Source organism: Lolium perenne, chromosome 7 (assembly GCF_019359855.2).
Source record: "Lolium perenne isolate Kyuss_39 chromosome 7, Kyuss_2.0, whole genome shotgun sequence".
NCBI lineage: Eukaryota > Viridiplantae > Streptophyta > Magnoliopsida > Poales > Poaceae > Lolium > Lolium perenne.
The window spans coordinates 266,361,953-266,377,504 of NC_067250.2; the positions used below are offsets into that span (position 1 = coordinate 266,361,953).

The following is a 15,552-nucleotide window of genomic DNA, read 5'->3' on the forward strand; positions in this document are numbered from 1 at the left end:
ATTCGCATCTCAAGGTCGTCATCGCCAACTTCAGATAACAATGAATCTCTTCGAATCTTAGTGCAGAATTGTCAAGCTGAGAAACTGAAGACGAAGGAGCTTATTAAGAAGCTCGGGAGGAATTCATCACCACCATCTCCGCAGGAGTAATTCATCATCGGTATTGGCATCCCCTTGGTTTGTTCCAAGCTTGGGGGAGTGCCGCGGTATCACATTATCACTACCTTTTACTTTTATTGTCAAGTAGTGTCATATCATGAGTAGGGAAGTTATAATATAAGATGGGTTGTGTTTGGAAGTATCTCTCCTTTAGTTGGTTGTCTATGTATCCCTTGGTGTGAGTTATCGTTATGGAATATTAATGAGAAGTCTTATCATTTACATATTGCACATCTTATTCTAGTTTGCAATCTCTATCATATGATTTACCTTGTTGTTAGTATTGGTATCACTTTGGGAGCATTGAATAAATCTATTTGGTTTTGGCAAACTTAGCATTGGTCAATAGCAACAACACTTTGAGGTTTAAATAGAAAAGAGAAATACATGTAGTTGTTTCATTGTCTTTCTTGTTAGCTCATAGCTTATTATTCTGAAGTTAAAATTGTTTGTGCTTACAAGGAAGATGCATGATTGTTTCTATCATATGTATATTTGTTTGTTTCCCTCGACTCTTATGCTTGCTAATTAACCTTGCTAGCCAAAGACCTGTACTGAGAGGGAATACTTCTCGTGCATCCAAACCTTAACCCAAACCTATGTCATTTGTGTCCACCATACCTACCTATTATATGGTATTTTCTGCCATTCCAAGTAAATACTTCATGTGCTACCTTTAAACAATTCAAAACTTAGTATCTCTTATTTGTGTTAATGTTTCATAGCTCATGAGGAAGTATGTGGTGTTTTATCTTTCAATCTTGTTGGGCAACTTCCACCAATGGACTAGTGGCTTCATCCGCTTATCCAATAATTTTGCAAAAAGAGCTGGCAATGGGATTCCCAGTCCCAAATTAGTTAAACTAAATAGACACTCCTCCATGGTATGTGATTGATGGACGGCACCCGAAGGATTCGGTTAGCCATGGCTTGTGTAAGCAAAGGTTGGGGGGAGTGTCATCATCATAATAAAACTAAAATAAAAAGGCACTCCTTCATGGTATGAGATTGTTGGCAGGCACCCGAGGATTCGGTTAGCCATGGTTCATGAAAGAAAGGTTGGAAGGAGTGCCACACAAAATGAAAATAATATGGGAGCCGCTCTTAGGAGGTTGTCTGGCAAGGGGGTTAGAGTACCCGCTACCAGTCGTTGACAACAACAAACACCTCTCAAAATGTTACTTTTATTCTCTTTATATGATTGGAAAACTGAAAAAGCTCTAGCACATGATTTAATCCCTGCTTCCCTCTGCGAAGGGCCTGTCTTTTACTTTATGCTGAGTCAGTAAACCTATTTCCCTCCATCTCAAGCAAGCATTTGAGTAGTTGTGATCAAACCATTATATTGTGATTTGTTTCATCATGTATTTTATTCTTCCTTGTTTAGTACAAGTTTTATCTGAATGAATATAGCTTTGCAAGTTATCAATGATCATGAGAAGACCATTATGATTGAGTATGCAAGTTGTGCCTTATAAACTCTAACATGAGAGCGCTGCTCAATGAGATAAATATAATCTGTTAATTGTTCTCTGACCAAGAACGAAGTTTGCCATCACCAATTATGATTTCTTATGCACCTTTACTTGTGATTACCTTATACTTGTTTCAAGTTGAGTTATAAGAGGTTGTTTACTATAATGTCTTGTGTGAATGAATATGATGCTTCTTGTCCGTATTTTATTTATCGACTCTTCACTCCATAAACATGTGGTCCTGTCTATCGAGCTCAGTTTCGCTTGGGGACAAGCGAAGTCTAAGCTTGGGGGGAGTTGATACGTCCAATTTGCATCACTATTTTATATCATAATTTGCTGTTATTCATTGATATATTTCATATTGGGACACAATACTTATGTTATTTCATCTATTTTGCATGTTTCATCATTATTGGAGGATCAAGCACCGGAGCCAGGATTCTGCTGGAAAAAGCACCGTAAGAACGCAATATTTCGGAAGATCAACTGCGGGAGGAAATTATACCAAAAATCCTATTTTTCAAGATGACGAAGAAAGCCAGAAGGAGGGGCCAGGAGGACCCAGGGTGGGCCCACACCCTAGGGCGGCGCGGCCCATGCCCTGGCCGCGCCGCCATGTGGTCTGGGGGGCCCACGACCCCTTTCGCCTCCTTTTCTTCGCGAAATCCTTCGTCCCGAAAACCTAAGCCACAGAGGGTACCTCGTGAAGAGTTACAGCCGCCTCTGCGGGGCGGAGAACACCAGAGAGAAAAGAGCTCTCCGGCGGGCAGGAATCCGCCGGGGAAATTCCCTCCGGGAGGGGGAAATCGACGCCATCATCACCGTCATCGAGCTGGACATCATCGCCATCGCCATCATCATCATCTCCACCATCATCACCGCCGTCATCACCGCTGGACACCGTCACCGCCGTAGCAATTTGGGTTTGATCTTGATTGTTTGATAGGGGAAACTCTCCCGGTATCGATATCTACTTGTTGTTGATGCTATTGAGTGAAACCATTGAACCAAGTTTATGTTCAGATTGTTATTCATCATCATATCACCTCTGATCATGTTCCATACGATGTCTCGTGAGTAGTTCGTTTAGTTCTTGAGGACATGGGTGAAGTCTAAATGTTAGTAGTGAACTGTGGTTGAGTAATATTCAATGGTGTGATATTTAAGTTGTGGTGTTATTCTTCTAGTGGTGTCATGTGAACGTCGACTACATGACACTTCACCATTTATGGGCCTAGGGGAATGCATCTTGTATTCGTTTGCTAATTGCGGGGTTGCCGGAGTGACAGAAAACTTAAACACAGTTGGTATATAGATGCATGAGGGATCGCAGGATCTCGTAGTTTAAGGCTGTGGTTAGATTTAATTCTTAATTACTTTCTTGTAGTTGCGGATGCTTGCAAGGGGTATAATCACAAGTATGTATTAGTCCTAGGAAGGGCGGTACATTAGCATAGGTTCACCCACACAACACTTATCATAACAATGAAGATTATTTAGCCGTATGTAGCGAAAGCACTAGACTAAAATCCCGTGTGTCCTCGAGAACGTTTGGTCATTATAAGTAAACAAACCGGCTTGTCCTTTGTGCTAAAAAGGATTGGGCCACTCGCTGCAATTGTTACTCTCGCACTTTACATACTCGTACTTTATTCAACTGTTACATCAAAACCCCCTGAATACTTGTCTGTGAGCATTTACAGTGAATCCTTCATCGAAACTGCTTGTCAACACCTTCTGCTCCTCGTTGGGATCGACATTCTTACTTATCAAAGATACTACGATACACCCCCTATACTTGTGGGTCATCACCGGCCCCCTAAGGGGGAGTCCACTTGGGACTCCTCCCCCACTAGGGTTGGCCGGCCATGGAGGTGGAGTCCCATGTGGACTCCACCTTCCTTGGTGGTTTCTTCCGGACTTTTCTAGAACCTTCTAGAACCTTCCATAGAACCTTCCGCGACATTTTAATTCACATAAAATGACATCCTATATATGAATCTTATTCTCCAGACCATTCCGGAACTCCTCGTGATGTCCGGGATCTCATCCGGGACTCCGAACAAATATTCGAACTCCATTCCATATTCAAGTACTACCATTTCAACATCCAACTTTAAGTGTGTCACCCTACGGTTCGTGAACTATGCGGACATGGTTGAGAACTCACTCCGACCAATAACCAATAGCGGGATCTGGAGATCCATAATGGCTCCCACATATTCAACGATGACTTTAGTGATCGAATGAACCATTCACATACAATACCAATTCCCTTTGTCTCGCGATATTTTACTTGTCCGAGGTTTGATCTTCGGTATCACTCTATACCTTGTTCAACCTCGTCTCCTGACAAGTACTCTTTACTCGTACCGTGGTATGTGGTCTCTTATGAACTCATTCATATGCTTGCAAGACATTAGACGACATTCCACCGAGAGGGCCCAGAGTATATCTATCCGTCATCGGGATGGACAAATCCCACTGTTGATCCATATGCCTGTTGACGTCAGAAACCCACCGGCGGGCAGCGACGGGCAACACCGTAGAGCCGGGAACAACCTAGGGCTGCGGCTGGCCGAGGTCCCTCCGAGCGACGGCCCGCAAAGCCTTCTGGTCACACGTCCGATGCTGATGCAAGGGCGTGCCACCTGACCTATACCTGGTCAGGAAGGTGATGGAGATGCCTCGCTTAGTTTCCTGCATGGCATACACGTAAACATTAAATACGAGCCTCGATCGGCTCTCAGGTTATCCTGTGAATCGGCTCAGGGAGCCGATCCACCCATGATTCGTACGAGGTGCACGAATATATGGTGGTCCTGCTTGATCAAGATAAAGCTAATGAGATCTACGACGATTTAGGGTTTTCACCGCATAATCGGATCATCCTACTCACGGTTGGGCCTCGCGGCCACGCACGGTGATCGTAAGCCGATCCTAAACAAGGCCTAAAAACCAACACGAGGTTGATCCCCGGAACATCCTGTTTAGGGCTAGCGAACGACACCCTACGTGCCGCTGGATCCTCCACCCCATTGTAAGGCCTAACTATTGCAGATATTAAACTAATCCTTGTAGAACAAGGAGCAATCGTAATGGATCAGATCTACTAAATAATGATCAAGCGGGGTGCCGCCCCTACACCTAAGATAGGTGTAAGGGCGGCTAGACATGCAAGGGTTGCACTACGATAGCATATTACGCGAAGAACTATGCTAACCCTAACACATCTATGATAACTACGTTGCTCGCCATCAACAAGGCTTCAGTACGAGCAACGCATGAACAACGTGGAGCTTGTGCTGCCTAGATCGCAAGATGCGATCTAGGCAGCATGTTGCTTACCGGTAGAAACCCTCGAGACGAAGGAGTTGGCGATGCGCCGAGATTGATTTGTTTGGTTGAACGTTGGTTGTTGTTTATTCCATAAACCCTAGATACATATTTATAGTCCAGGGGACTTTCTAACGTGGGAATAATCCCCACCGTGCACGATACAAACTCTAACTTTTAATCTAAGATATAATCTACCATAATTAAAGATACACGGGCAATCTAGCCCAAACTCTTCGTGCGAGGCCGCTTCAGAGATCTCCCACGTGTAATCTTCCAAGCCCATCTCCCGTACGGCCCACCTCCTGATTTGGCCAAAATCTGGTGATAACACATGCCCCCCTGGTTTTGGCAATGATAATTTCAAAACCACTCTGTTTTTCCTTCGAAGGGTCATGTCGTGGCAGAGCAGACCTGGCGCAGTATTCTTCATCATGATGACCTGTCTTTCAGCTTCTCTGCAAAATTCGATAGCTTTGGCATCACTTCCTCAGAAACTGCGATGGCATTAAATTTCCACCAGGCTTCTCATTATTTAACTGTGCCGATTGATTAGCTCTCTTCATCCCCTTCCTCTGTTCCAGCCATCGGTACCAAAAAACCCTCTTCTCCCTCAGCCATGTCTTCTTCTTCCTCCTCTTTCGTCTCTCTCCAATCCTTCTCTTCAAGAGAGCCGGAGTGGAACTCCGATCACGCGCCAGAGAGCGACCTGCCTCTGACCGATGGGGAAGAGGACCTCAAGTTCCTCATCGATGGGGAGCTGATGAGCGAAAGTGAAGACGACCTCCATCCTTGGGCGAAACCCACCTCCCCCGACGGGAAGGGGGAAGAAGTAGAGGAAGAAGAAGAAAAAGAGGAGGGCGGCCCCTCTTCCCCCGCTAAGCTTCTGCCGGCCAAGCGATTCCGCGCTTGGGCGGACAGCGAAGACGATGATGATGACGAGGAGGAAGAGGAGGAGGATGAATCCTCCTCCTCCATCGGGTATCCGCCGACCAAGCGCTTTCGCTCCTGGGCGGACAGCAAGGATGATGATGATGACGAGGAGGGCGAGGCTCCAGCCAAGGGCTGGGGCAGCAGCGACGAGGAGCTTCCTGGGAGCAGCGCCGACGACATCGACGGCGGTGATGACGAGGACAGCGACGACTAGTAGAATAGGACTAGTAGTAGCAGTGCACTAGGCACCAGATCCCTCTTTTGAGAGCCATCGGCTCTTTCTTGTAAAGCCGCTCCTTTGAATTAATGAAAATTGTTCTTTCAATTCATCTTTCAATTAATCCAATTTCATTCCTTCCGCCTGTCATGCCAAGACCGATAGCAACGTATCGGATTTCTTTTCTTCTGGACACCCGTGAAGCCGGACTCACATGCCGATTAGCCCGTCGGTCAAGCACTTCTCAATTTCAGGCTGCGATTTGATATCTGACCATAATTTTTCGCAATCCCTTAGCCGATGACTACTCATCGGCTATTTTGAGAATCCAGTCCCTTTCCTTCTCTTGCAGCGACAGGACGGTCCAAAACCTGTAAAAACCGACGGCCTCCTTTTCCGATTCATCTCCATAGCTTCAGTAGTCTTCTTTTGCAACACCTTACTACTTCAGAGAAGATCACAATGTAGGGTCAGTCGATGCGACTCCAATCGGCTCCCAAATCAGAGCATCTACTAAGTTAACTGCCCCCCGAGCCTTAATCAAGGCGAGAATACCGGCGAGGATGCACAGGTCATTGATCAGCTTTCTTCCGCTGAACGACGATGTTGCAAATGACCCCAAGCCGGAAACCATCTCGGCGTCCATGTGAGCCCTGAGCACATAACCAGTAGGTCTTGGTCTTTGTGTAACTGTACTAGAGTCGATGTCCGCGCATCGGCTGCTTCTCAATTCTAAAGTCGATGCCCCTTGCATCGGCTGTCTGTTTTGTAAAAAAAATTTTTTTACTGGCCGATTTTTCCTAATCGGCCCCTAATGTTTCACTGCACGCATGTTTACACATGTTTATCTGCACATGTTCCTCTGGCTACATGCCCCCCGAGCCGAATCTGCCAGATGACTGCAGATATCGGCTTTTATGGTTAGCCAGGGCACTGCACTTGCACGTCGGCTCCGCAAGGATTCGTGCTGACTTTCATCCGCCGACGTGGCCGCTGCCCAGTGGATCGATGCTGAACACAAGCAGAACATGTGGTGAAGATAATTTTGGCCGATTGCTGGAATCGGCCTCCATATCCATTGGAGCGCTGACTGAAGGTTCTGTAATGCTCCTTCATAATTTTTGGGGCCGATCACAAGGACCAGCCTCGCCCCGTTTGCTCATCGGTTTGTTCTTGCTACTCGGCCAGGCTGGTGGATAAAACCAGCCCAACCTCTGACTTGATGCGCCTGCTGTCGTCCACCTTGAGTGCATCGTAGAATCGTGGAGCACTAAGCTCCGTCGGAAGGACGAGCACCATGTTTGTACCAGCCGATGTTTCATCATCGGCTTTCCTTTGCTTGGGGCGCCACTCCATTTTCCGTGGACGACCCTCTTCATCCAGGGTTCGCTGAACTTTCGCAGCCAGATCAGGTCGTGCCTTCCTTAGCGTATGCAAGTATAACCTTTCGGCTTCCTCCAGGCCGCGCAATCGCTGAACCCTGCGCTTTTGTGAACGGCTGAGTCCATCAGGGCACCACCTTGGACGGTGGTACCTGTCTTCTTCCTCTACTTGTCCCTCGTCTTCGGAATCCTCGAGATCTGCCGACCGAGGGGACTCAGCACGTTTGCTTTGTGGCGGGAGAGGCCCTAAGCGCCTGAACACAGACACGTTGGCTGCCTCCTTCTTCTTCTGGTTGCATTCTGGGCAATTGCCGATTGTGGGCAATCGGCTCATTCCTGAATCCCAGCAGTGTCTGAAGAAGGGGCAGTCCCAGTGCCTGTCGTTGTCGTCTTGCTCCCTTAATTTTTCCGTGGCACGGCGCTCGTGCTCCTCCTCATCGCGATCGTGCCGACGATGCCTTCTGGCTTCTCTAGCCAGACGATCTCTCTCATCATCATCGGTGGATCGTCGGCGTTGGTCATACTGACTCACATACTTGTTGAGGAGGTGATCAGAGAGGGGTCGCTGATATCTCATGTTCTTCACTTCTCCCTCTGTGACGTAGCGCTTGCCATCATGACGGAGCCGATCGCGTGGAGCGGCCTCCTCTGTGTCTTTGCTACGAGAGCAGCTGCCCTCGTCTACATCTTTGCCAGAGTGGTGCCCAGGTCCTACCATGTTGATGCTGAACGAGGATCCTGGCTGGCAACCTCCAGGGTAAGTGCAGTCTACCATGTTAACGGCGGGAAAGGGCTGGGTGTCGACCTTCATGGCGTGCGGTTGAAAATTAGACGCCCTTTTTCTATCGCCGCTTGGATGTGCTGACGCCATACCCTGCAGTCGTTGGTGGCATGGGAGAGCGAGTTATGCCATTTGCAGTATGGCTTTCCGTTCAGCTCTTGCACCGTGGGGAATTTGAGACCTTCAGGAATCGTCAACTGCTTCTCCTTGAGCAGGAGGTCGAAGATTTGCTCAGTCTTGGTCACGTCAAAATCAAATCCCCTGGGCGGGCCTGGTGGCTTTACCCATTTGCAGGACACGGGGGTTCCTCCCCGAGTCCATTCAGCCACTGCTACCTCTTGATCTCCCGCAGAAACTTCGTCTTCCTCTGCATCGACCAGGACTACTGCACGCTTGAATTTGTCCTGGTACAGTCCGGTGGCGCTGCTCATATGCCGACGGTTTCAACCATGTGCGCCGGTGAGGGATAGTCGCTTGGGAGGCCATGTCCTTGAGCGGTGTTGCGAGGCCCGCTACGCCAACTCGATCGCTTCCTTTTCGATTATACGAACCGAATAACATCGGTTCCTAAGATTCTGAAGCGCTGGATGTATTCTCGTCACCGTTTCTCCACGCTTCGACGTAATTGTGCTAGATCGGCAATGCCGGACTCGGAAGCCTCGAATGGTACTGCATATGGAACTGTTCTTCCAACTGCTTCCAAGTCCGGATGGAGTCTCGGTGGCAACGAGGTGTACCACCCGAAAGCCGATCCCGTGAGGGACTGTGAGAAGAGCCTCACACGTAGTTGATCCGACACTGAAGCCGGTCCTAGTTGTGCCAAATATCGGCCTACGTGCTCGATGGAGCTGGAACCATCTGATCCACTGAATTTGGAGAAATCAGGGAGCCGATATTTAGGTGGTAGCGGGATCATCTCGTAGTCGTCGGGGTACGGCTTGGAATAGCCGATTGCCCTTCTTTTCGGCACCATGCCGAACTGGTCTCTCAAAGATGGTACCGATCTGATCCGCCGTGTCGGGCTGCAGGAGTTGAACTACGAAGATTCGCCGGGGTGGCGTACTTAGCCAGCCATGTTTGCTTTTCCAGCTCGAGCCAACCTGCAGGAGCTGAGCTCTGGAGGTTCGTCGGGGTGGCGTGCTTAGTTAGCCACGTCGCTTCTCAAGCTCGTCGGCCGACGTCCCTCCCTGTTTTCCCCAAGTCCCCGATGTTGTGGCCTGGTTTGTGAGTGCCCGGTTACCACAATCGGCACATACGTGCACGTGTACCCGTGAGGGATCTCCTTAGGCGCCTCGAGGCAAGAACCGGTAGTCACTAGGGTCACCACCGATCTTGTAGACGACGAATGCCGGTGAAGCCGGCACTTCGGTGCTGCCAACGCATATGGCAGCGGTGGACGGGACTGGAGTGGCAACTCTCCTTGATGTGTCCCGAGAGCTGGTCCTGACGGCGAGTACTGGTGCCTCATGATCTCCTGGATCACGCGAAGAGCGACACGCTCCAACGTGTTTACCAGGTTCTCAGAGTGGCGGTGCAGCGAGTGAGCCACCAAGTAGTTGATCTCCTGCCGCAGGGACCTGGTGCGTTCCTCCGACGGGGCAGAGAGGTCTATCCCATCTAGTGCACCATTAGGTGAGAACCCCTTCCACCTGATGCCATGTGAACGGGTTATGTGGAAAGAGCCGATGAGGTCGGCTTCGAGGATGACTTTGATCTCATCATACTTCTTCTTGAGCTCATCGGTCAGATCCTCGTATGTGACTGGCGTGCCGTCCGCCATCTCGGATGTAGATGGCGATGTGGTTGATGTAGAAGCTTGTCCCACCGGGCGTGCCAGAATGTGTTGACGTCAGAAACCCACCGGCGGGCAGCGACGGGCAACACCGTAGAGCCGGGAACAACCTAGGGCTGCGGCTGGCCGAGGTCCCTCCGAGCGACGGCCCGCAAAGCCTTCTAGTCACACGTCCGATGCTGATGCAAGGGCGTGCCACCTGACCTATACCTGGTCAGGAAGGTGATGGAGATGCCTCGCTTAGTTTCCTGCATGGCATACACGTAAACATTAAATACGAGCCTCGATCGGCTCTCAGGTTATCCTATGAATCGGCTCAGGGAACCAATCCACCCATGATTCGTACGAGGTGCACGAATATATGGTGGTCCTGCTTGATCAAGATAAAGCTAATGAGATCTACGATGATTTAGGGTTTTCACCGCATAATCGGATCATCCTACTCACGGTTGGGCCTCGCGGCCACGCACGGTGATCGTAAGCCGATCCTAAACAAGGCCTAAAAACCAACACGAGGTTGATCCCCGGAACATCCTGTTTAGGGCTAGCGAACGACACCCTACGTGCCGCTGGATCCTCCACCCCTTTGTAAGGCCTAACTATTGCAGATATTAAACTAATCCTTGTAGAACAAGGAGCAATCGTAACGGATCAGATCTACTAAATAATGATCAAGCGGGGTGCCGCTCCTACACCTAAGATAGGTGTAAGGGCGGCTAGACATGCAAGGGTTGCACTACGATAGCATATTACGCGAAGAACTATGCTAACCCTAACACATCTATGATAACTACGTTGCTCGCCATCAACAAGGCTTCAGTACGAGCAACGCATGAACAACGTGGAGCTTGTGCTGCCTAGATCGCAAGATGCGATCTAGGCAGCATGTTGCTTACCGGTAGAAACCCTCGAGACGAAGGAGTTGGCGATGCGCCGAGATTGATTTGTTTGGTTGAACGTTGGTTGTTGTTTATTCCATAAACCCTAGATACATATTTATAGTCCAGGGGACTTTCTAACGTGGGAATAATCCCCACCGTGCATGATACAAACTCTAACTTTTAATCTAAGATATAATCTACCATAATTAAAGATACACGGGCAATCTAGCCCAAACTCTTCGTGCGAGGCCGCTTCAGAGATCTCCCACGTGTAATCTTCCAAGCCCATCTCCCGTACGGCCCACCTCCTGATTTGGCCAAAATCTGGTGATAACAATGCCTCAACTCATACTTTCCGGATACTTAATCCCACCTTTATAGCCACCCATTTACGCAGTGGTGTTTGGTGTAATCAAAGTACCTTTCCGGTATAAGTGATTTACATGATCTCATGGTCATAAGGACTAGGTAACTATGTATCGAAAGCTTATAGCAAATAACTTAATGACGAGATCTTATGCTACGCTTAATTGGGTGTGTCCATTACATCATTCATATAATGATATAACCTTGTTATTAATAACATCCAATGTTCATGATTATGAAACTAATCATCCATTAATCAACAAGCTAGTTTAAGAGGCATACTAGGGACTTCTTTGTTGTCTACATATCACACATGTACTAATGTTTCGGTTAATACAATTATAGCATGATATATAAACATTTATCATAAACATAAAGATATGAATAATAACCACTTTATTATTGCCTCTAGGGCATATCTCCTTCAATCCATGCCATCCGGTTCGGTGTTGGCCAAATCATCTCGCATATCATCTCATTTTTCAAATGTGGCATACATATTTGGAGAGTTGCTTGAAGCAAATTAATAGAGCTTGAATAAAAACATAATAAAGACATAGTAGAAGACTACATCGTCTTCATCTTTGCATTTCCTAGTCGTCATCGTCGAAGTGGTAGTGGCGGTGGCACATGGTCCCGTCGAAGATCTTGACGTTGAAGTGGTAGTGGTAGCTTCGCAACTCTTCTTCTTTGGGTCTGGCGCGGACATTGTCTTCCTCCCACCGCGCCACGTCGTACATCGTGTCGAAGCGCGAGGAGAAGGAGGAGCCCGAGTACGCGACGCCGTCGAAGATTAGGAGGCGGGGCAACACCATCCGTGAGCCAGCGCGGCAGCAGCAGAGGTGCGCCGGCGACGCCCTCCTAGTTCCGAAGCCGAAGCTGAAGGAGGAACAGGACGACGAGGAAGCCGTCAAGACCGCGTAGATGGTAGAGTACGAGCGGTGGCAGCACCTCATCACCAGCAGCGACGACCCCGAGGACTGTCCATGGTTGCACGCGGCGTTCATCGCGTCCTTGAACGACAAGGACGCTTGGATGGGTGACGTCGACGTGGCGATCGCCATGTCCATCCGCGACGTTGGGATGCCACTCGTCGACCTCACCGACGATGGCGAAGCTGGGCCTAGTGGCGCGGTGAAGGACAAGCCCGACGAGCGTGGCAAGCAGGACGTCGTCGACGACGGCATGTGCAACTTCCACCAGTACTACGTCGCCTCTGGGCGCCGCAAGTACTACTAGATTAGGGTTTAGGTTAAATTTTCATCAAATTTTGTTCAAATCTATGCAATATATAGAAAGTTTAATTGGATTCCACTGTTTTCGATTAAATTTAAAAAATCTCAATTTCTGTTTGGGGGACGCGGCTGAGTGACATCCCCGAAGAAAAAACGTTCCCAAACGCTAAATCCAGTGCTGTTTGGGGATGCTTTGGAAACCGTGGCTGGAGATTCTATAAAAAAATACGTCCTTAACTCAATAAATTTGAGCATGTTATTTTGAGAGAGAGGGAATAGAGTTCCTTTTTCTGTCGTTACCGTCATCGCCACGCCAGTCTTGCAAGCGATAGAGTTATTTGCAGTTGCCTGCGGGTAGACTGCGGTGATTTGCCACAAAAAAAAAACATATTTTTAGTAGTTGACCCAAATGTGGTGTTATTTGTAATTTTCTCGTCTATGTGTGTTGGCAGATCAGGATTTTATGTTCAAAAAACACAAAAGAATAAAATCGGGATAGCGGGTCAGCACGGTCAAATGAGTAGAGGGGTAAATCAGACAAATCTTCTGTTCCCAGCACGAGACATATATCACTCCACTGTTCCCCTTCTTCCTCAAACCCTCGCCTGCTACTTGGCTTCTCCCTCCCCGCCGCCACTCTACAGGCAGAGCTCGGTTTAGGTCCGGCGTGATCGAGACCAACCAAAGTAATTTGCTTTTTTTTGTATGAATTGTATGTATCCATGAGTGGATGGATGTAGAGCGACCTGGGGCGAAAAAACCCTCTTTTTTTATCTGTTGGTCCTGCACTAACCCAACAAGGGTTTCAGATTGTGGGTGACCGAGCGGAGAGCGGAGAGGCCCGAGATGCCCCTTCCCCACGCCCCGTGGCAGAGACACTTGGAGGTATAAATAATTTCTCAGCTGGCCCCTGTGATTCTGTGAACGGCTTGGAGATTCGTTATACTATTCCGCTACTTCCTTCTCTGGACTCTAGTTTGAAGTAGTTGTGTGGGTATTGTAGATTTTGACATTGGTACTGTAGATATTTGTACATTTTGATAAACTTGGTATACCCTCTGTCTTTGTTTGCAAGGCCATTTCCGAAAATACAATTTTTTAGGTAGTAGAGTATTTAAGGCCATTATGGCTAACAAGGAAATTTAGTGATGATTTTCTCTGCAAGTAATTAGCCTTAACTGACTCTCTGACTATGCCGAGTGCATGTTGTCTACAAGCAACAAGTGGCTGCATGTTGGTCTTTACTGGTCCCAGCAGTTAGTGGCCAAGGAAACCTTTCATATTATATGCATTTGATTTTGTAAATGTTTGTATTATTTTATATGTTAAATTGATCAAACTTTGCAAAGTTTGACATGAACGGAAAATTGTGCGCAACATATTATATTACAGGTTACAAAAGCTTGAACATTATACTATTTGAGATGGATGGAGTGTGACCATCCATAAACAGATCCTTTATAAGTTATTTGTTGTCTATTGGCAGGACTTGCCCAGCATTTCTTTGAGCGTGCTAGGAGGCCTTCATGAATACCAACGCGTGATGGGCCTTAAAAAAGATAGGGAGAGACGTATTGGTTTGGTTGATTTCAGACAGGTGCCAATGACATCCAGGAAACACCCTCAGGGAGGACTGACCTACCATATAATCAGACTGGAGAACCCAGATCGACCTGGCATCTATGCAGAGCTGCTGATATGTGATCAGAATCAGTACTTGCTGGCTTTTCGCCGGCGTGTGGGTAATGTTTGGAGTGACTGGTTTTACTTCAAGGATCAGGAGAAGAACATGCCGGCATACCTACGCAAGACAGCTCTGAACTTTGGGGGCAGACACACTACAACAACAACAATCCCGACAGGAGAAATCACTGCTTTTCTTGATATCTATCATGTGCTCATTGATCCGGCATCTACTGATGTAGCGTTGAGGAGAGCGCTCCTACGTGCAATCATACTTTTCTGTGAGGCAACGAGGATCGAGTGTGTATTGGAAGACATGGAGGGCAAGATGCTGTACACTGTCCAACAAGCTTTGGCAGGCTTGTTGTGGAAACGCATCAGGAAGTGGAAGAAGATGAGCAATTACGGCTTGCATCAAAGAAACAAGGTGCTAGTCCAAGGTGGAGATGGTGTGGAAGAGGTTCAGCCGGGACAGCAGGATGCGGAAGAGGAAGAGGAAGACGAAGATGCTCTAGAAGCTGAGCTACTTGGTTACCTGGAAGAGTGTGAGATTTACAACCTTGACCAGGCCATCGGGCCACAGGGCCAGCTTCGACTGATTCTTCTCAATGATGAGCACTACCAGCACTATGGTCAGGTTCTGCAGTTCCCAGGTAACTACCAGGACAACTTCCGTGGTGGGCTCGTTTAGAGCGTGGAGCCTTGATGATGTAGGTGGCCAAGTAGAGCAACAATGCTCTGTTTTTTTGGTGTCTGGAAACGCTCTCTTGGAGGCGTACGGCGTAATCAGAGCGATGATTCGTGAGGCACGACAGTTTTGCCGAGGAATAGTTTGAGACTTGCAACATCTAACTAATAGTATGTCTCGCTGTCGCTGACGCTGACTGACTATGAACTAGTGTATTAGTGTATTATTATACAGTATTATCTGTGCGTGCGATTGTAGATTGCATTCCCCTCTGAATCGCTGTCTGTTTGGGTTTAGCTACCTAGTCTGCGTCTTGTTGTATTTGATGGATGGCGACGGCGTTCCGGTCCGTGGAAGCCGAGATCGATGAGGAGGCGAGAAAGAGTGGTGGTTGAGTTGCCAAGCCATGTTCCATGGATCGATTTGTAATCCCTGGGCTCTCGTGTATCTTTGTATGGTATAAAACCCAACAGCTGGAGCCTATCACGGTCGCAATCAGTTGCGGCGATCCGATGCTATCTCCTGCCTCTTTGCAGTGGCCTTGCCTTGCCCTTGTGCGTTATACTCACTCTGCATGTTGTCGTCAATCGTGACTCGCGAGCTCCATCTGTACACCCGCGC

General features: G+C 48.0%; 1 protein-coding gene across 1 annotated transcript; it reads left to right on the top strand.

Moving 5' to 3' along the window:
* The first annotated feature begins 13,164 nt into the window (after positions 1 to 13,164).
* LOC127311376 (uncharacterized) lies at positions 13,165 to 15,088 on the top strand. Its single transcript, XM_051341800.2, has 3 exons — positions 13,165 to 13,246; positions 13,370 to 13,445; positions 14,047 to 15,088. The coding sequence occupies exons 2-3, from the start codon at positions 13,407 to 13,409 to the stop codon at positions 14,932 to 14,934; spliced, it is 927 nt and encodes a 308-aa protein (XP_051197760.1). The 5' UTR covers positions 13,165 to 13,246; positions 13,370 to 13,406; the 3' UTR covers positions 14,935 to 15,088.
* The last annotated feature ends 464 nt before the right edge of the window (positions 15,089 to 15,552 follow it).

Coding starts and splice junctions, on each gene's coding strand:
- LOC127311376 (XM_051341800.2), top strand. CDS start 13,407: ATGCCCCTTCCCCACGCCCCGTGGCAGAGACACTTGGAG. Junction 13,446..14,046: donor CGTGGCAGAGACACTTGGAG/GTATAAATAATT, acceptor GTCTATTGGCAG/GACTTGCCCAGCATTTCTTT.